Source organism: Anomaloglossus baeobatrachus, chromosome 1 (assembly GCF_048569485.1).
Source record: "Anomaloglossus baeobatrachus isolate aAnoBae1 chromosome 1, aAnoBae1.hap1, whole genome shotgun sequence".
Classification (NCBI taxonomy): Eukaryota; Metazoa; Chordata; class Amphibia; order Anura; family Aromobatidae; genus Anomaloglossus; species Anomaloglossus baeobatrachus.
The window spans coordinates 446,344,348-446,365,580 of NC_134353.1; the positions used below are offsets into that span (position 1 = coordinate 446,344,348).

Sequence of the window (21,233 nt, forward strand, 5' to 3'; positions counted from 1 at the left end):
ACTTTCTCACCTAAGGCCTTGGGCGCACAGTGCAGTTTTTGCTTTGTTTTTGGTACAGTTTTGAGTGTAGTTTGCTGTGCTAAACTGCATGTATTATACTTCCCCAGCAAAGTCTAGGAGAATTCAGAAAGGCTGTGGGCACATTTCTTTTTCTTGCCTGCAGTTTTGAGTGCAGAAAAATGCAGCAGCATGTCACTTGTTTTCTTCGTTTTGTCCCTGCACTTCGGAGGACTGGCAGATCAATCCCCTGCTGACTCGGGGTCGGCGGGGGTATTGATCCCCAGTATCTGGCCAGATGCTGGTCCCCATATAAAGTCCATGGAGACCAGAATCCGGGGCAAAGGGGTAGGAGCAAAGGCTTCATACTCACCGATCACCGGGGAGGCTGTCACACTGCTCCCGCAGCCTCTCATTCTTCTTTCTGGCCGTTCATTAGGCTCATACATATTCACTCTTTCCCCCACTTACTGGTGGCCGTGATTAGTTGCTGAATGACAGTTGTCTGACTACAACCAATCACAAATCAAAAAAGTCTGTGGAGCCTCTGTTGGGAGTCTCGACACAGAAACTAGCCAGATATCCCTTCGGGAAGGACCTAGCCAAGGAGTGGTTCTTTATAGGAGACCACCATAACCACTATATTAAGTAGCCCTTTTAGTCAATATCCAACTCTTTGAAAAGCTTAAAGATATGACAAGGGAAATTCAAAGGCTAGGTGTCCATCTGTGTCGCCCGTGGATAAGGGGGTACTCAGATCCGGGCCACGGGGTCACTTCTGTGGGTATCACGGTGGCGTGACCCGGTCTGTGATCCCAGGCTCCACAGTAAAAAGGGGATTAGGTAAGGGAGATTGTCCGTGACGCCACCCACTGTTGTGGTGATTTTGGTGACACCACCGCTGCTCTGGACGGGGATTCCGGGAGCGGTGACAGGGAGCAGCTTTGATGTTAGTTCTCCCCTCCGTGGGTAGGGGGTTGGTTGTCCCGGGGCCCGGTGATGGGGTAGGGATGGATGGCAGGCGGGTTACGGGGCCTGGAGAGGTGCAGGGTCGCAGGGGCAGCGCTGTGCCGCACGGCACGGTGGTACTCACTCAGCCCAATGATGCGCACAGAGTCTCTGCTGAAACAAACGGCTGGATGAACGGGTCCCACAGGCGTCTGCGGTGTTTTTCCCCTGACCCCAGGTTGGGAATGTAAGTCCTTTCTTGCACCCTCTGTACGCTCCTCCTGCAATCCGGTTTCCAGCTGGCTCCCCGATTCAGTACCGGTGGGCCACCGCCCAGCCCCGGCTACCTACGGTTCCACCAACTGTCAGCCCGGCTCCCTGCAGACGGCCACTACCGTCTGCCTCACTCTCTACTCGAGGGTCCTAGGCTCCAACCTAGGCCCCTGTCTGCTTCTGTCTCCCTGCAGACCTCCTCTCTCCTCTCTGCCTGGACTTGACTGGACTTGTTTCCTGCCTCAGGCCAGCTAAACTCCTGGGTGGGCGTCTCCATCTCCTGACTCCGCCCACCTTGTGTGTCTGTCTGAGCCCGAGGAAACAACCAAGTGTCACTGGGGATGTCTGCTGTGAACTGCTGGGGGTTGGGGGTGTGTGTGTGTTGTTACCTGTGGCCCCTGGCTTGTCCAGGGCGCCACACATCCACAGACAGCTGTTTCAGGGTACTGCCCCTCATCAGTGTGGATTCTGGCCAGGTGGGAGCAATGCCTAGTAGACCAACAAGACAAAACAATCTCGGCCATCCGATTAGTCAAAGAAAGGCTGGCGCAAGCTGCCCCCCATCTTGGTCCTGATGATCCACAAGAGGCCCAACAGCTGTGGAAGGAGAGGGGTCGACAGTTTCTCTACAAGAGCAAGTTATGCAAAAGAAATTTTTAACTGGCTAGGTCCTTCCCGGAGGGATATCTGGCTAGTTTCTGTGTCGAGACCCATAACAGAGGCTCCATGGACTTTTTTGATTTGCATATTTCCCAGGGGGCAATGCACCTAGGATTTCCCTGTGTTGAGCGCCCTCATTGGCTGCCAGCAGTGTCTTCTCTGGCTGGTCTCCCCGAGATCAGTGATTGTTTTGTCTTGTTGGTCTACTAGGCATTGCTCCCACCTGGCCAGAATCCTACTCCACACTGATGAGGGGCAATACCCCGAAACAGCTGTCTGTGGATGGATACCTGGCCTTTGTATTTCCTTTGTCATATCTTTAAACTTGTCAAAGAGTTGGATATTGACTAAAAGGGCCACTTAATATGGTGGTTATGGTGGTCTCCTAAAAAGAGCCACTCCTTGCCTAGGTCCTTCTCGGAAGGATATCTGGCTGGTTTCTGTGTCGAGACTCCTAACAGAGGCTCCACGGACTTTTATTTGCATATTTCCCAGGGGGTAATGCACCTAGGATTTCACTGTGTTGAGCACCCTTGTTGGCTGCCGGCAGTATTTTCTCTGGCTCCCCGAGATCAGTGATTGTTTTGTCTTACAACCAATCACAGATGCTGATGCATGGGTCTATATCATACAATGAAATAAATAATTAAACAAAACTGCGTGCAGTCCCCTCATATTTTATACCCAGCCAAGATAAAGCTGCACGGCTGGGGGCTGGTATTTTCAGACTGGGGAGGCCTATGGATATTAGGCTGCCCCCCAGCCTAAAAATATCAGCCTGCTGCTACCCGGAATTCCCGCATCCATTAGATGCGACAGTTCCGACACTTTACCAGGTTCTTCCCGATTTCCCTGGTGCGGTGGCAATCGGGGTAATAAGGAGTTAATAGCAGCCCATAGCTGCCACTAAGTCGTAGATTACTGATGGCAGGCATATATGAGACACCCCGTCACTAATCTGTAAGTGAAAGTAAATAAACATAAACACCCCAAAAATCCTTTATTTGAAATAGACAACTAGCACCCTCTTTCACCACTTTCTCCACCTGCGGCTCACTTCAGTCACGGTCAAATCTGCGGTCATAGGTGGAAGACTCCAGCTGTGACAGAAAATCACCAGAGTGACTGAAGTGAACCACGTGATCTTCACTGCCGCGACCCGCATGGTAGTGTGGCGCAGCTGTGACATCAGGGGTTCACCTGAATTAAGAATGAACTCGGGTGAACCCGTGCCGTCACTGCTGGAACACCCGCGGTAGTGCAGGGTGAGCAGCTGTGACGTTATGGGTTAACCCAAGTTCATTCTGATGCTCTGTGACTGCCACTAACTTGAGTGATGTCGCACTGATCGTGTATCTCACTTTTTTCACTCTGTTGATTTGCTGTCACAGGTGAACTCCAGCTGTGACTGGAAATCACCTGAGTGAAGTCACCGCTGATTGCGCGGCTCACTTCAGTCTTCGGGTGATTTTCTGTCACAGGTGGAGGACTCCAGCTATGGCTGACTAACCTGAGTTACGTCACCACTGATAGATATCTTATACCAGATATAGTGGTGCGCTCCACTTTTTCTCTCTTATATACCAGATATAGTGGTGCGCTCCACTTTTTCTCTCTTATATACCAGATATAGTGGTGCGCTCCACTTTTTCTCTCTTATATACCAGATATAGTGGTGCGCTCCACTTTTCTCTTTTATACACCTCACCACTGATAGCGCGACTCACTTCAGTTGCTGCGTGGAGCTCACAGCGGGCAGTCTTGTTCTATTGCGCTCACTGTGAGCGTCAGATGTAGCAGAGCTGGAAGCGTCGTGGGACATCGTGTGGATTACTTCAGTCCTGCAGGGCTGTTTTGGGGTTAATAAAGTGGTGAAAGAGGGTGCTTTTTTGTTTTTTTATTTTCAAATAAAGGATTTTGGGGTTTGGGGGTGTTTGTGTTTATTTACTTTTACTTACAGATTAGCGATGAGGGGGTCTCATAGACACCTGCCATCACTAAGGATATAAGGATTTAGTGGCAGCTATGGGCTGCTATTAACTCCTTATTACCCCAATTGCAAACGCACCAGGGCAACGGAAGGGCTGGGTCCAGGACCAGAGTTGGCGCATCTAATGGATGTGCCACTTCTGGGGCAGCTGTTACTGTCAGGCTGAAAAGGGCCAAATAACCAGTATTTTATCTGGTGCTTGTCCAGGAGAGATAAAGTCCACTTGGTCTGAATTTGTGCATTTCTTGGAACATATGTGCTAATTTAGTGAGCAATAATGGAGTAAATATTTTGAAATGAATACTGAATAAGGAATTAGGTCTGTAATTTTTAATAAATATAGAATTCTTGTGTCATTTGGGATCCAGACTGATGTTCTTAGGTCTTGCAATATAATGTTTCTTATCTCTACCAACTTTTATTTTCTTTGTCTCAGACAGTTGTTACCATAATACCGTTATTATGATAAAATATCTAATATCACTAAATATTAAAACAAAATTTCCATGGAGAGCAATTTATATTACACAGTCAATTATGCCAATAGAGATAGGGATAATTCTAATATTGACAAGCTAAATAATAATAATAATAAAAATAATAAATATAATGCTGAAAAAATATGACCAGGAAACAATATACAACAAATGAGAAAGCAAGGGTGTACTGATGAATATTGAGCTATGATATTTAGAGCACAAATTTAGAAATGAGAATTAAAAGTTCTGTTAAAAAAGATACCTTGTAGCAAAATCTCCAATGCTTTGCCTAACCTGTACTTTTTCATTTGTCCAGCTGCCTGCAACAATATTACCCATGATTTGCACATAAGACACAAGAAAAATAAAAATAGTAAATGCAGAAAAACAATTTCTTATGCAGTACAAATAAAGTTTGGGAGCAAATATCTCATAGGAACAATTATTTACTATATAGACAACTATGAACCAGGAACACAGAAAGGAAGGGAGCAGCACTGTAACAAATAATTTATGCAAACTTCAGCAGGTTCATCTCAAATCCTCAGATCAACAATAAAAAAAGAGAGAGAGAGTGGTGCGAGCACCACTTAAAAAATCAGAAAAGCGTGGTTTAAAGGGGTGGTTCACCCATTTTTTTTTATTTTCTATATGAGTGTAACTTACCATTTTAGGTGTTTTCTTCATTGGCCTCTATTTGCAGTCTGGCACTGAGCGGCGCTATACTGCACACTCAGTGCCAGTCACATTGAAGTGGCCGCAGGTCTGACCGCGGCTGAGTTCCCATAATCTGCGCAAACAAAATCCCCACGCTCAGATTTTATGCAAGGGTACATTTCTTTACTGGTAAACATTTCAATAACACACGCAGCTGGCTTAGCAGCACACATAATCAGAGTTTGCTATACGGGTCTCTAACTTCGGACACACGGCACAGAACACAAAAAAACAGCAATGATAAACAAGAATTCTGTCCCTGACTTGCCCTATGGGTTATATTACCAGTCCAAAACACAAGGAGGGAGGGCTCCCACGTAGCAGGCCTGGACTCCGGGTAAACGACGGCGACTCCAAGGAGCAGAGATGGGGAAATCTTCAGCCCTCTCACCAGAGGACTAGCTTACAGTCTCTTGGAATGGAGGAAGGAGACGGTCCGGAGGTCCCTTGAGTCCAGGATCACATCTGCAGCAGTTCTGGCAATTCCTCACACGTCAGCGATGAGGGCAGTCCGAGGCAGGTCTGTTCAGGTACAGCTCCAGTAGCTCAGTGTCTTTTTTCTCACACTTTTTTTCCTGTACAACCTGTGCCTGTGGGAGGGGATCAGATTTTACAGCGTCCGCCCCTCGAGCAATTTCAGCACTTGTCCACAAGGTGGCAGCACCATCCTGTGTAATGTCAGTCTCCATGTCTTTTTCAGTCACAACACAGTCAGAGCTGCTCGCCTCGTTACATATCCCCCCACTGAAAGGTTGGCAGTCCCTGTCAACATTCACAGGTTCCAGGGCAGTAAGGACTGAGGCTGTGGCAGGGGGAGGCTGAGAAGCGGGCCATACATACTGGTCCCTATAAGACTGCCCAGGAGGAACCCCGGCAGTGGTGCAGGTAGTACGCCGCAGAGGTTGATTTCCCTCCACTCTATCACCGGTTACACTCTCTACTTCCGTCAGTTCCCTAGAGGGAGGGCCAGTCTGCGCAGGTGGGTAACCAGTCCCGGAGTCAACAAGGTCACTATGCTGAGTAATGTCAATGGTGTCAGTCATGTCAGCAGTGTCGTCCTCACCGGGTACTGTGGTCAGGGAGTCAGGCTGGGATCGGCAGGGGTGCAACATATTCCGGTGCAAGGTGCGAGAGTTGCCGCTATCTTCACCCCGGACTCTGTACACATGACCATCAGGGTAGGGGCGCTCAACTACCCGATAGACTTCAGCTTCCCACTTAGCTCGGAGTTTTCCTTGAGGCTTCTTAATATGAACCAGGACTAGCTGTCCTACTTCTAAGGGTTCTTCCTGTACGGGGAGCGGGTCAGCATGTCTCTGGCCCCGGATTTGTTGGCCTACCAGTCGGTATACAGTTTCCATCTTCTGACGATGAGTGTGTAGCCAGGATGGATACGTACCGCCGGTATTTTTTTCAGGACTGGTCAGGTTTAGGTCATGGACCCCTTTTCCTTGGCGGCCAAAGAGAAGGGTGTGTGGGGTAAAACCCGTCACGGAATGGGCTTGATTGTTGTAGGCCCACACTAGATCCGGGAGGAATTGGGGTCATTGGTCTTTCTTGTCATCGGCTAAGGTGCGGATCAACTGGAGTAGAGTCCGGTTAAAGCGCTCACACGCACCATTCCCCTGTGGGTGGTAAGGGGTGGTTCTGGACTTCTGGATCCCATACATCCGATGCAGCTCCTCGATAATATGACCTTCAAAACAAGCCCCCTGATCAGAGTGAAACCTCTCCGGACACCCATAGACCTGGATGAACTGTCGACAGATGGCCCGCGCAGCTGACTCGGCAGTCTGATCTTTGGTAGCAACAGCAACTGCGAATTTTGTGAAATGGTCTACCATAACCAGACAGTATTGGTAGCCACCACTCGCCGTCCCAATCGACAGGTAGTCCACCATCAACAGCTCAAGGGGCCGGGATGTCTCAACTGTTTGGACAGGTGCACGCTGTTCAGCGGACTTGTAAAGCTCACAGGTGCGACAGGCTTGGCAGACATCTTCAACCAGCTTGCGGAGTCCCGGACAGTAGATGGACTGTTGGACCCACCGGAAGGTCTTGTCTATTCCAAAGTGGCCGTTCCTCTTGTGTGCTTCTCCCACCATCTCACGGGCCATTTGGGCCGGCACTACAACCTGTAGGCACTCCTCCAGCATGTGGGATAGGAAGATCCTCCAGTATAGCACTCCTTCTCTCAGAATCAGATGATCCCATTGGCTGAGCAGGGTCAGGGTACTGGTGGACAGTCGTGACCGTGTGTCAGAGGATGGCTTATGCTGCTGCTTTACCCATTGTTTGAGTAGGGCACATTCAGCATTCCGGTCCTGGATTCTGCACCATTCCTGTGGGGACAGTGGGGACCCTACTGGAGTGCCAGCCTCATCCACAGCATACTGGCGGCAATCCATCATCTGCCGGACTAATCTTGCGAAGTCAGGCATCTTGTCTCCTTCCAGCTCTTCGTCCCGGTCCTTAGTGGGCGAGGGGGATGTTCTTCTGGACAGGCTGTCCGCATTCTGATTTTCAGCCCCAGCTCTATATTTAATCTTGCAGTTAAACTTGGAGAGCCGAGCCATCCATCGCTGCTCCATAGCCCCAAGTTTCACATTTTCTAAGTGGGCCAAAGGGTTGCTGTCCGTCAGGACTAGTACTTCTGTCCCCGTCAGATATCCGGCAAATTTCTCAGTCATTGCCCACATCAAGGCCAACAGCTCCAGCCGGAAGAACTGTAATTGGTGGGATTCTTTTCACCTTCATGTAGGGACCTACTGGCATAGGCTACAACGTGTTCCTTGCCTTCTTGTACCTGTGAGAGTACTGCCCCCAGACCCTGTAGGCTGGCGTCAGTATGTAATTGAAAGGGCAGGGTGTAATCTGCATATGCCAGGATGGGGGACGACGTCAAGGCACCCTTTAGAGCTTGGAAGGACTCTTCTTGGGTAGGCCCCCAATTGATGCGGTGTCCTCTGGGACTGTTGGTGGTCCCTCGAAGCAGGTCGTGCAGTGGTGCGGCAAGCCGGGCGAAGTTCTTGACGAACCGACGGTAGTAGCCTGCCAGTCCCAGGAAAGCCCTGACCTCCTTGACAGTTGTGGGCTGGGGCCAGTCCCGTACGGCGGCTATTTTCTCTGGCGATGGTTGTACACCTTCGGGGAAAGAGATCCTGTGGCCCAGGTAATCGATCTCCTGCTGTAGAAGACGGCACTTGCTGGGTTTCAACTTCAAGCCATGTTCCCTTAACCTCTGGAACACGCGGCCCAGCTTCTGTAGATGTTCTTCGAACGTGGCTGAATAGACCACAATGTCATCAAGGTAGATGAGGGTGAAATCGAAATTGAAGTCTCCCAAGCAGCGCTCCATCAGCCTCTGGAAAGTTCCCGGCGCGTTGTTCAGGCTGAAGGGCATCCTGTGAAACTCGTACAGGCCCATGGGTAGGATGAAAGCGGTCTTTTCTCTGTCCTTTTCGCTCATGGGTACCTGCCAATAGCCGCTGGCCAGATCCAGGGAGGAAAAGTACTTGGCTTTCTTCAGAGCAGTCAGGGATTCTTCGATCCTCGGCAAAGGGTATGAGTCCCAAGTGGTGAAAGCATTCAGGTGGCAGTAGTCCACACAGAACCTCAGGGATCCGTCTTTCTTTTTAACTATTACCACCGGTGCAGCCCAGGGGCTCTGGCTCTCTCGTACCACTCCGGCATGGAGCATGGAATTCAGGAGGCTTTTCACTTCTTGGTATTGCTGGAGTGGTATCTGCCGGTATCTCTCACGGATAGGAGAAGCGTTACCCGTAGGGATCTCGTGTTGGATACTGGTGGTGCATCCAAAGTCGGTGTTATGCCGGGCAAAGGACGCCTGGTGTTCCTGTAGTAGTTTTTCCACCTGTGACACTTCCTGTTTAGAGTATTGGGATGTATCCAGCTGACACTTCTCTAGCAGCTCCTTTCCAGCTTCAGTGTCATCTGTGGTGGTGGCCATGGCGGAGACAGTCACTGTCCAGTCTCCCTCTGTCGATGGGGCAAACTGGAGGGGGCCCCTGGGATTCACCTCTATAGGTAGGGCGTAGACTCTGGCGAGCTGTGTCCCCGCTTCTAGGTCGACGCCTACACTAGCCGTATTGCTCAGACGGACAGGGATCCTTCCCCTCTTCACGACAGCCAGAGTGCGAGCGACTAATGGGTTCAGTTTTCCCTTCCTCGGGGTTTGCGGCTCAATCAGTACCTCCACGCCTTCAAACGGTCTTGTGGTGCTAAGGGGTAGCGAGATAATTGTCTCCTTTTCAGCCGGTAAGGTGATCCTAGTGTGGCGAGGCACGGTGATAGTGGCTATGGGCCGTTGTTCCTCTGCCATTTGGTGTAGGCTGCAGGCCCGAACCACTCTTCGGAATGCTCAGCGGGTGGCCCCGTGTGTGGTAACTTCCTGCCAGTACTTGGGTTCCCGCTTGGTAAACAATACCAGGTCCAGGTTTTTCAGGATGTTCATCCCAATAATCATGGGCGTTTCCGAACCTAAGCCTTCTTTGACCACGATTATGCCTCTCTTCCCGAGGTCCTGTTCACACATTTCGGTGCTCATCCAAGCTACTCCCGTTACTGGAATGGGTAGATTATTGGCCGCTTTGATCTTGATGACGGTACTCGGGTCATAAGCAGCCCGTGGTTGTAGATATTTCTCGTAAAACTGTTCTGAGATGGTGGACACCTGGGATCCAGTATGCATTAGTCCTTGCACGGCAACCCCCTCTAGCATTACTTTCAGTGTAGGGCTGTTTGATGCAAGCTTGCTCCTTTGTTGGCTCCTTTTCTCCGTGGTCTTCCCGGTCGAGTGAGCCTCCTCAGCCGGGGTGTCTAGTTTAAAGGTGCCCGCTGTTGAGAGGCACGGCTTGGCGCTTCTAGTGAATAGGCCTGGGGTTTCATCCGCTGTTTCGAGTGAAACTCCGCTTGCTGGGGTGTTTGAGAGTCCATTCGATGGAACGGCTGCGGGTCGGGTTGGAAGGAGTTCTGGGGGCAACGGTTTGCTCTGTGATGGGGGTCACCACATGTCCAGCACTTTCCCATAGGCCGGCTAGGTTGCCGTCTCACTTGCCTATCCGCCTGTTGGTCTAATGTGAGCTGCAGCACCTGCTTCTGTAAATCCGCCACCATCTGCTTCAGTTCCTCCGTGTCGCTGTTCGGAGTATTTGTACTGTACATGGATCTGCAAGTAGCGCTATAAGTCTCTGTTCCCGTAACAGGTCCCCTAGAACGTTCTATGGCTTCTTGTTTAACCTCAGCAAACGTAAGGGCTGGATTTATCCGGAGTAAGTCCTGCAATGAGCGGTTGAGATACGGATCTCTCAGTCCTATTACGAATTGGTCCCTCAGCACCAGGTCGCGGGAGGATGTACCAGCTAGATTTTCTCCATTTTTGCAGGCTTGTTCCAGCAGTACTTGGAGGGCGTTCGCATATCGGGGAATGTCCTCCCACTCGAGCTGTGTACGCTGGAAGAACATGTAGCGCAGTGTTCCCAGGTATCTGGTCGGCCCATAGGTGTTCTCTAGCACCCGCACCAAGTCATCTAATGTACGCTGGCCCCTAACCGTCTTCAGTCTGACCGTCGTCTATGCCTCCCCCTCCAGCGTCAGCATAGCCATTTCTGCTAAGGTCTTAGGATCAACATTATACATTTCCCCCACTATCCTAAGTTGTTCCGCCCATTCAGGTACAGGGTAATTCCGTCCATTAAACTTTCTCACTTGATTTACAATAGACGCCGGAGGAGCTGTCTGACTATAAGCTACCACCGGGAGGGGATTTTGCTGGTCACAGATCCTGCCGACTACGCCAGATGAAGTGGCCGCAGGTCTGACCACGGCTGAGTTCCCATAATCTGCGCCAACAAAATCCCCACGCTCAGATTTTATGCAAGGGTACATTTCTTTACTGGTAAACATTTCAATAACACACGCAGCTGGCTTAGCAGCACACATAATCAGAGTTTGCTATACGGGTCTCTAACTTCGGACACACGGCACAGAACACAAAAAAACAGCAATGATAAACAAGAATTCTGTCCCTGACTTGCCCTATGGGTTATATTACCAGTCCAAAACACAAGGAGGGAGGGCTCCCACGTAGCAGGCCTGGACTCCGGGTAAACGACGGCGACTCCAAGGAGCAGAGATGGGGAAATCTTCAGCCCTCTCACCAGAGGACTAGCTTACAGTCTCTTGGAATGGAGGAAGGAGACGGTCCGGAGGTCCCTTGAGTCCAGGATCACATCTGCAGCAGTTCTGGCAATCCCTCATACGTCAGCGATGAGGGCAGTCCGAGGCAGGTCTGTTCAGGTACAGCTCCAGTAGCTCAGTGTCTTTTTTCCCGCACTTTTTTTCCTGTACAACCAGTGCCTGTGGGAGGGGATCAGATTTTACAGCGTCCGCCCCTCGAGCAATTTCAGCACTTGTCCACAAGGTGGCAGCACCATCCTGTGTAATGTCAGTCTCCATGTCTTTTTCAGTCACAACACAGTCAGAGCTGCTCGCCTCGTTACAACATGACCCCCTGGTGATGTGGTCGCTAGTATGCTCTGACGTCACGTCAAGTTCCAGGCTCTGAGACTGGACGTTACGTCAGGGGATGCTGGCTCCACTCACAATAATTGACTGGGCTGTGGGCGGTAAATACCGCACGTCACAGCCCAGCATCGAGGAGAGGATCCGGAGGATGGTACGGGACGCCAGTGTGGAGTGGTGAAGAGGGCTTAGCGTCCGGCAGATTGGTGAGGCACGGGGTGCCAGTGTGGAGTACAGGGGGTTTTTCTTCAGCTGAAACCCACCCTGTCACATATCTGATCATACTATCCACCCGCCTGCTCTGCTCCGATGTAAGGAGAGCGGGCGGTGTAATCATATACTCCCACCAGCACTACAGGACACAGCAAGAGACTGACCAGCTCTGACAGCACCGCATGTGTCAGAGCAGAGCATGTCACCAGCTTGCTCTGCTCTGTCACCTGTCGTGCTGCATGGTACCAAGTTACTGCACACTGTGACTTGTGCTGCATGGGACCAACTTTCTCCACTGTCACCTGCACAACAAGTCACAGAGTGGAGCAAGGTGGTAACATGCATCACAGCATGTAACAGAGCACCTTTCTTCCCTCTATCTCTTCCCTCTCTCTCTCTCTTCCCCTTCTCTCTCTCTTCCCCCTCTCTCTCTCTCTCTTCCTTCTCTCTCTCTTCCTTCTCTCTCTCTTCCCTCTCTCTCTTCCCTTTCTCTCTTCCCTCTCTCCCCTCTCTCTCTTCCCTCTCTCTCTTTTTTCGCTCTCTCTCTTTTATCTCTCTTTTTTCTCTCTCTTTCCCTCTCTTTTTCTCTCTGTTTTTCTCTCTCTCTCTCTCTGTCAGTACAGAAATCTCTATTGTGGAGGGGTGAGAGGGAGTAATAAAGATGGAGTCCCTAATATGTCTGTGTATTAATTTCTAATAAAGTATTTTTTCTCTTTGTGGTGTCTTTTTTTTAACCCTTTATTGGAGATTGTTAATGGCCAAGTCAAACTTGGCCTGACATTAAGAATCTCGGGCTTTATACCAGCTGGTTAAAGAAAGCTGGTATTAACCCCTTATTACCCAGTGTTCCACCTGGCACCAGGTCCACTGGAAGAGTTGGATACAGCACCAGAAGATGGCGCTTCGATGAAAGCGCCATTTTTTGGGGCAGCTGTGGACTGCAATTTTCAGCGGGGGGGCAGAAAGCTTGGGCCACCCTGTGCTGGGATTCCAATCCCCAGCTGCCTAGTTGTACCTGGCTGGACACAAAATATGGGTGAAGCCCACGTCATTTTTTTTTTAAATTATTTCACGAAATTCATGAAATAATTTAAAAAAAGGGCTTCCCTATATTTTTTGTTCCCAGCAGGGTACAAATAGGCAGCTGGAGGTTGGGGGCAGCCCGTACCTGCCTGCTGTACCTGGCTGGCATGCAAAAAACATGGCGAAGCCCACGTCATTTTTTTAGTTTTTAGGCAAAAAACGTTAAAAAAGGTCTTCCCTGGATTTTCCATTGCCAATGAAGGTAACACCAAACAGTGAGGGTTAGCAGCCAGTAACTGCTTAGGTTACCCTTAGCAATAGAAAATGCAGCGGGAGCCTGCGCATTTTTTTTTTACCCCTAACCCTAGGGTTAGGGTTCTGTGTTTGTTTTTTGTTTTTTTTAAATTAATTTTTAAAAAAAAAATCGACATGGGCTTTGCCCATCGTGTGCCAGAGCATTTTGCTGCTCACTCATCCCTACTCCTGACCACACAGCCACCAGAACAAGTAATCAGATGACTCCAGTGTCGGCCAATTACTTGTTCTATGTCCCCCTGTCTCTCTGTATCCATCGCAGCGTGTGCGGGCTCTGAGGTCAGCTGAGTTCAGTCCGGCACTGGAGTCAGCTAATCTGAACTCAGCTGAACTCCAGCCCGCACACGCTGCGATGGATGCAGCGTACAGAACAAGTAATCGGCCAACACTGGAGTCAGCTGATCTGAACTCAGTTGAACTCCTGCCCACAAAGCCCAAACACAGTCACATGTGATCGGCAACAGGCAGTGACTACTGTTAACCTGTATCCATCGCAGCGTGTGCAGGCTGTGAGATCAGGAGTCACTTGACTCCAGTGCTGGCCGATAAATTCAGTGTCCCGCTGCAGAAGGATCCAGTAAAATAACAATTGCGGTTGCATACGCTGCACATTTAATCCTTAGGATCCGTATGTGGTTTGCGTTTTTTTTGCCTACAGGCAAAAAAACACTGATGTGAAAGTAGCCTGCAAAATGCATGCCACACGGATGATACGGACAACAAACAGAGACTAGGCAAGAGGGGAAAAAGCAATCTCATGACCCCATCATTTTTTTTTATCCAATTATTTATTTTTTTCACATGTGGCGCCGGCTAAGGCTGCTTTCATACATCAATTTTTTGCCATCAGGCACAATCCGGCGAAAAACGGATAAAGCCGGATCCGTTTTTTTCTGCATTGAATTGTATTAGCACCGGATTGTGCCTGATGCCCTTGTGTTGCATCCGTTGTGCACGGATCCAGCGAAATTTATGTGCCCAGCTGCCGGAAAGGACGCAGCATGCAACATTTTTTGGAAGCGGCAAAAAAACGGACAGCGCCGGATCCGGCGTCATGTACAATGAAAGCCTATGGGCGCTGGAGCCGTCGTAAAGCGGCAGACAATGCATTACAGCGACTGATTCCGTTTTTTTCTACTGAGCATGCTCAGTAGCACAAGAGGTCTGTCCAAAAACCGAAGAAACTGATGGAAAAAACTGATGCAACTGATCCGATTTTTCGCCTGATGCATTGCATCAGTTTTTACACTGGATTGTGCCTGATGCCAAAAAAACTGATGTGTAAAAGCAGTCTAATTATAATTTCTGTACACACAGACTCTATATGAGAACAAGCAGAAGATAGCCGCTTTCTTCCCCTGGTTGTGCAGAGCTGGGAGCTTCTGCTGTCTCTATTGTGATTGCTCTCAGTGCATCCACACTGGGAAGAGGCAGGGAGGAGTCTTTGGGTGGAGAGCTGAGTGGGTGTGTTAGATACAGTCCTTAGAATTATGGGAGTTGTAGTAACTGATCCCAGGAACTCAGGAGAGAGCTTAACCCTGTCAGAGCTGGAGCCAGAAATGAGGATGTGCTGCTAGAGCACAATAAGAGGTAATATTGCTGAAATAACATAATAGATGTGTGGAGAGGCACATATTAGCAAGATTTATGAGGAAAAAAAATCAGTTTTGGTAACTGGACAACTTCTTTAATTACTAGGGATGAGCGAATGTATTCGCCACTATTCGGTATCCGACGGATAATGGGGTATTTGAGGTATTCGCTATCCGACGGCTAATATGGTAATCGCTCCGATACTTTCATTTTCATTTCTGAACTTCCTGGCGCCTTTTTCCAGCCAATGAACACATCTGATGTTGCTTGCCCTCACAGTAACACCGCAGCCATCTTTGTTGTGGTGTTACTGTGATTGGCTTAGCCGCACAGCGTCATAGGGGCTATATAAGCCAGCGGCCATTATGGTCAGTCCCTCTCTTTTTCTTACTCACCGATCATGGGCCCGGTGCTGCACGGCTGTCACACTGTGGTGGGCACATTAATCCATCTCGTATTCCCTGCTTCCCTCGCCCACCGGCGCCTATGATTGGTTGCAGTCAGACACGCCCCCACGCTGAGTGACAGCTGTCTTACTGCAACCAATCACAGCTGCCGGTGGGTGGGTTTTTATGTGTAGTAAAATAAATAAATAATGTAAAACAACGACGTGCAGTCCTCCCCCAAATGATACCCAGCCGAGGTAAGCACACAGCAGCGGGCCGGTATTCTCAGGCTGGGGAGGGCGAGGGCCATGGTTACGGCTCCCCCTCCCGCAGCTGAGAATATCAGCCCGCTGCTGCCCTGAGAATGTTGCATCCATTAGATGTGACAGTCCCGGCGTGTCACCGGCCCTTCCTGATTGCCGTGATGTGGTGGCCATTAGGGCAATAAGGAGTTAATGGCAGCGCATCGCTGCCACTAAGTCCAAGATTAGTAATGGCAGCGTCTATGACACGCCATCACTAATCTATAGTGAAAGTAAATACACACCGAAAAATTCTTTATTTGAAATAAAACACCAAAAAGCCCCTCTGTCACTATTTTATTAACCCCCCAAATATCCAGGTCCGGCGTAATCCACACTTGGCAACGTCTGTGAGCGAGGGCTCAATGCAGCCTCATTCCGTGAACGATGCTGCAGAGGAAACTCCAGGTCATTTCTCACAGTGACGGCAACACATTACCGATCGCAAGAACTGTAATAAGAGCTGTAATATCATCTATCTATCCCTCTATCTATTCATCTATCTATCTGTCTATCTATCCATCTGTCTATCTATCTATCCATCTATCCATCTATCTATCCATTATCTATCTATCTATCCATTATCTATTATCTATCTATCCATCCATCTATCCCTCTATCAATTATCTATCCCTCTATCTATCTATCCATTATCTATCTATCCATTATCTATCTATCCATTATCCTTCTATCTATGCATTATCTATCTCTCTATCACTCTATCTATACATTATCTATCTATTTATCTATCTATCCCTCTATCTATTTATCTATCCATCTATCCATTATCTATCTATCCCTATATCTATCTATCTATCCATTATCTATCTATCTCTCTATCCCTCTATCTATCCATTATGTATCTATCTCTTTATCCCTCTAGCTATCCATTATCTATCCATCTATCCATTATCTATCTATCCATTATCTATCTATCCATTATCTATCTATCCATCCATCCATCCATCCATCTATCTATCCATCCATCCATCTATCTATCCATCTATCTATCCATCTATCCATCTATTATCTATCTATCTATCCACTATCTATCTATCCATTATCTATCTATCTATCTATCTATACATCTATTTATCCATTATCTATCTATTCAAACATTTATCCCTCTATCTATCCCTCTATCTATCTATTTATCTATCCAGCTATTTATCCATAATCTATCTATCCATCTCTCTAGCCCTCTATCTATCCTTCTATCTATCTATCTATCTATCTATCTATCTATCTACCTGTCTATCTCTCTATCTATCCCTCTATCTATCCCTTTATCTATCCCTCTATCTATCTATCTATCTATCCCTCTATCCATCCATCTATCTATCCCTCTATCTATCTATCCATCTATCCATTATCTATCTATCTATCTATCTATCGGATAGATAGATAGGGGGATAGATAGATAGAGAGATAGATAGAAATATAGATAGAGGGATAGATTGATGGCTAGATAGATAGATAGATGGATAGATAATGGATAGATAGAGGGATAGAGAGATAGATAATGGATAGATAAATAGATAGATAATGGATAGATAGATAGAGGGATAGATAGAGGGAAAGATAGAGGGATAGATAGAGGGATAGATAGATAATGGATAGATAGAGGGATAGATAGATAATGGATAAATAGATAGATAGATAGAGAGATAGATAGAGGGATAGATAGATAATGGATAGATAATGGATATAAAGATAGATAGACAGATAGATAAATGCATAGATAGACAGATAGATAGATAATGGATATGTGACACCCTGGCAAAACCAGGTAGTCACAGAAAGAGTTAATTCTCCCTGGCAGCTACACAATCCCCACACAGATGTACACCAGCCAATCAGGTCCTGCTCACCCCCTCCCCAGGAAAAAGGGAGGGGGCGAGAGGAGCTAAGAAAGGAGAGAGAGGAGTCAGGTTTCAGTTGTGCTGTAGTCAGTGTAGAGCTGACAGGGGAAGCTTGGAGCGCCCCGGAAAAGTGGTTAGCCGGGGTTGGAGCCCTGGACTACCGGACTAGGTGGCAGTGAGGGCCACAGGCGACGGAGATCCGGTCGCAGGGGAACCTGAGGCGACCGGGACAAGGTTGTAGCCCGCCGATGCCGGGAGAGGGACCCCATCCGGAGGCCATTCAAACGGACTTGTCCAGACAAGAAAGAGACAGATAGAGAGTGTGGAAGGAAGGGCCCCTGGCTGTACATCTAGGTGTGGGACCCGTAGACACCCACCAAAGGTGACCGGCCATTTAGCAAGTTCGTTAACAAAAGACTTTGTGTTTACTGACCCTCCACATCAATACAGCCTCTTCCAGCACCACGACTACCAACTGTAAGGGGTACTTTGAACGTTGCGACATCGCTACTGCGATATCGACGGGGTCAAATCGAAAGTGACGCACATCCGGCGCCGGTAACGACATCGCAACGTGTAAAGCCTAGGAGAGAAGATGAACGAGCGTGAAACAGTCAAAAATCAGTGATTGTGTCACGTCGTTCATTTTCATAATGTCGGTGCGTCCGCAGGTACGATGTTGTTTGTCGTTCCTGCAGCCGTCCACCGGCAATGCGGAAGGGAGAAGGTGGGCGGGATGTTTACATCCCGCTCATCTCCGCCCCTCCGCTTTTATTGGCCACCTGCCGTGTGACATCGCTCTGATGCCGCACGACCTGCCCCTTTAGGAAGGAGGCGGGTCGCCGGCCAGAGCGGCGTCGCAGGGCAGCGATAATGTTCGCTACAGCAGCTATCACAAGAAATCGCATGTGCGACGGGGTGGGTACTATCGCGCTCGGCAACGCTATCATCGGCTAGCGATGTTGCAGCGTGCAAAGTACCAATAGACAGGCAGACCAATGTCAAACACATATAATGTCCCACCTCCCTGCATATTCTAAGCTGGCACTCTTTAGTGACTTTCATGTGGCACTAAAGGGTGCCTAGCCTTGTATTAAGCCAAAAAAATAAATAATTAAAAAAAAAAAAGCGACGTGGGGTCCCCCCATTTTTGATAGCCAGCTAGGGTAAAGCAGATGGCTGCAGCCTGTAGACCACAGCTGGCAGCTTTACCTTGGTTGGAGATCCAATTTGGAGGGCCCCAGGCTCTTTTATTATAATTATTTTTAAATAAATAAAAACAAAAAATTGGGTTCCCCCCAAATTGGTTCACCAGCCAAGGTAAAGCGGACAGCTGTGGTCTGGTATTCTCAGGGTGGGAAGGTCCATAGTTATTGGCCCTTCCCAGCCTAAAAATAGCAGGCCGCAGTCACCCCAGAAGTGGCGCATCCATTAGATGCGCCAATCCTGGCGCTTCGCCCCAGCTCATCCCGTTGCCCTGATGCGATGGCAAACAGGGTAATAAATGTGCTTGATACCAGATGTATAATGTCACCTGACATCAAGCCCAGCAGTTGGTAATGTCATGGCGTCTATCAGATACCCGGCATTACCAACTGTCAGTGATAAAAGTAGAAAAAAAAAATAGACGACAAAAAAAAAAATATTTGAAAAAACACTCTCCAAAACATTCCCTCTTTCACCAATTTATTGTAAAGAAGAAAAATAACCTCATGTAATCCTTTTTGGAAGTCCCACGACGACTCTGGACCTTCTAGAATATGGGGGGCACACTGAGGGAACGTGTCCCCCTTTTTCTAGAAGTGCAGACCCTCCATGTGAGGAGTGTGGGTGCAAAGAAACTTCACGTACCCTCCCCGGGTCACAGCAGCAGAGTATGTGCATTAAGTGCAGCTCCACAGCCGTTCTCATGGAACACAGAAAGCCGAGCTGACAGCCGCGCTCTGCTGCTGCTCAGAGCGTTCATTGTGAAGGAGGAGGGGATCAGCGCTGCAAAAAGGTAAAAGCAGCAGGGGACCACCGGGAGACACCATGGGGGTATGGGTGGTGACTTAGCTGGACCCGAGGAGGAGTTTTCTGTCGCATGTGTCATGGCACATGCGACAGAAATCAGAGGAAGAGGGTGAATGCGGGCGGCGCGTTAGTGTGCATCTGTCATCTTGCATGAATCTGGAGGGGGAAGAAATGCAGTGAGGCACCTTCTGTAGGCTGTGCCCATACTGTTTCTGCCTTTTCCCATCCATTTCAGCCTCTTCCTCAGTCACCACAGCTCACCGACGGGTCCAACATAAAATTATTCTGTTTTCCCGTAGACTTACATTGGGGGCCGAATATTCGTGAATACTCGAATAGCTGCAAGGTATTCGTCAGATATTCGGCGGAGCGAATAATATGGTATTCGCTCATCCCTATTAATTACCCAAGCCTCAGAAACATTCCCTATTGAGTGCTGCTATCATCTCATTCAACTTTTTTTTAACTGGACAATTATAAACATATTCTCTTTGTTCTGCATTTACAGATATTTACAGAATATTGCCTAAACATACAAAATATTATGTGTACACAGAATCAATGATCAGTATTATCAATAAACAGGGAAGTGTAGATATTAAAAAAAAGGTTTAGATACCTGCACAGTTGCCTGCATGACGGACTCCTATAGATCTTCCCAAGAAGCAAGTGGCTCTTCTGAGATGACAGGCTGAAGGATAGGTGACATTGTTGTTCCCACACAGCATATAGTCAGATGCAAGAGGAATTGGGCATGGAGAAGTGCTACACATGACACAATGGGCACTTCCTGTCTGGTCCACAACACATGAATGAGTCCCTGGGCAAACCACATTCAAACATGACTCTGAGGGTATATAACAATGACAAACTTTACATTAATAACACATGCATGACATTGTAAAGTATGATATTGTATAAACTGTTTTATACAAAGTAATTGATTTACACAGCATCCAGATAAATAATGTGTGGTATAGTGTGTCCAGATAAATTAGAGAACCTCATAAATGATTGTTTTTTTCACCATATTACTGGTATTTCCTTTTTAAATCAATATATCTAGTATCTTTTTTGTAGGTCTACTTGCCTGGAATATTGCTTTATTTCCTGGACCTCCCAGCATTGGAGGTGGAGCTCATTACACAATTCCATGCAACAGCCATATTAAATAACCTTCTTCCCTACGCTGTGAATGAATGCTATTAGTGTTTCTTTAAGTCGGAGGAGTTAGGGAGATGTAAGACATGTGTTTGAACGGACGGACTGTTCCTTCTCCTGCTGCCAAGTGTTTACACTGATTTCTGTTGCTTTTCTTAAGAATACAAAATGTGTTTCTTTCTTTTCACTTTCCAAGAAAACACAAGAAAGAAGAGAAAAAAATATATATTTTTTTTTAAACTCTTATTTTACTGATTGAATAAAGTTTAATTCAATCAACTTAACATATCTAAGAAACTTGCCCAAAGACAAGAACATGTTTCTTTCCTTTTACAATACAAGCCAGCTGGTTAAAATGTTGAAAATCCTGTAAATGATCATTTTTTTTGTTTAATGAGATATTTTTCCTAACAATCACCTCTGCTATAGTAAATGCTATAGTCTCCATAAAACCAGTTGAATGTTTGCCATAATTTAGTTTAAAGATGGAACACAGGCCCATTGATAATTTGGCTCGTAACAAATACAGAAAATACAATTTAACATTACACCAAAACTTTCTTAATATAACTTCTTTCATACATTTTTTGCAGCGTTATTTTATTCATCATAATAAAAAAAATGGCATGCAATTGGATGTACTTTTACAAGTATTTTTCCCATTTTTATGGCTTTTCTGATTCATACATGGATTTTATTCATGCCTATGGGCAAATGCTAAAAAAATGCTGCATATTGTAAAACAAAAACACTCGTCT

At 47.6% G+C, this 21,233-nt stretch overlaps 1 protein-coding gene across 3 annotated transcripts in view; it reads right to left on the bottom strand.

Annotated features, from left to right (window-relative positions):
- Nucleotides 1–21,233, bottom strand: part of FSTL3 (follistatin like 3) — a 266,554-nt gene that overhangs the window by 5,987 nt on the left and 239,334 nt on the right. For 2 of the 3 annotated variants that reach the window (XM_075352821.1, XM_075352840.1), the window contains exon 4: nucleotides 19,934–20,161. In XM_075352821.1, coding sequence (XP_075208936.1) covers nucleotides 19,934–20,161 — 228 coding nt within the window. The remainder of the gene's footprint in view (nucleotides 1–19,933; nucleotides 20,162–21,233) is intronic. The other variant, XM_075352831.1, reaches the window with a different exon arrangement.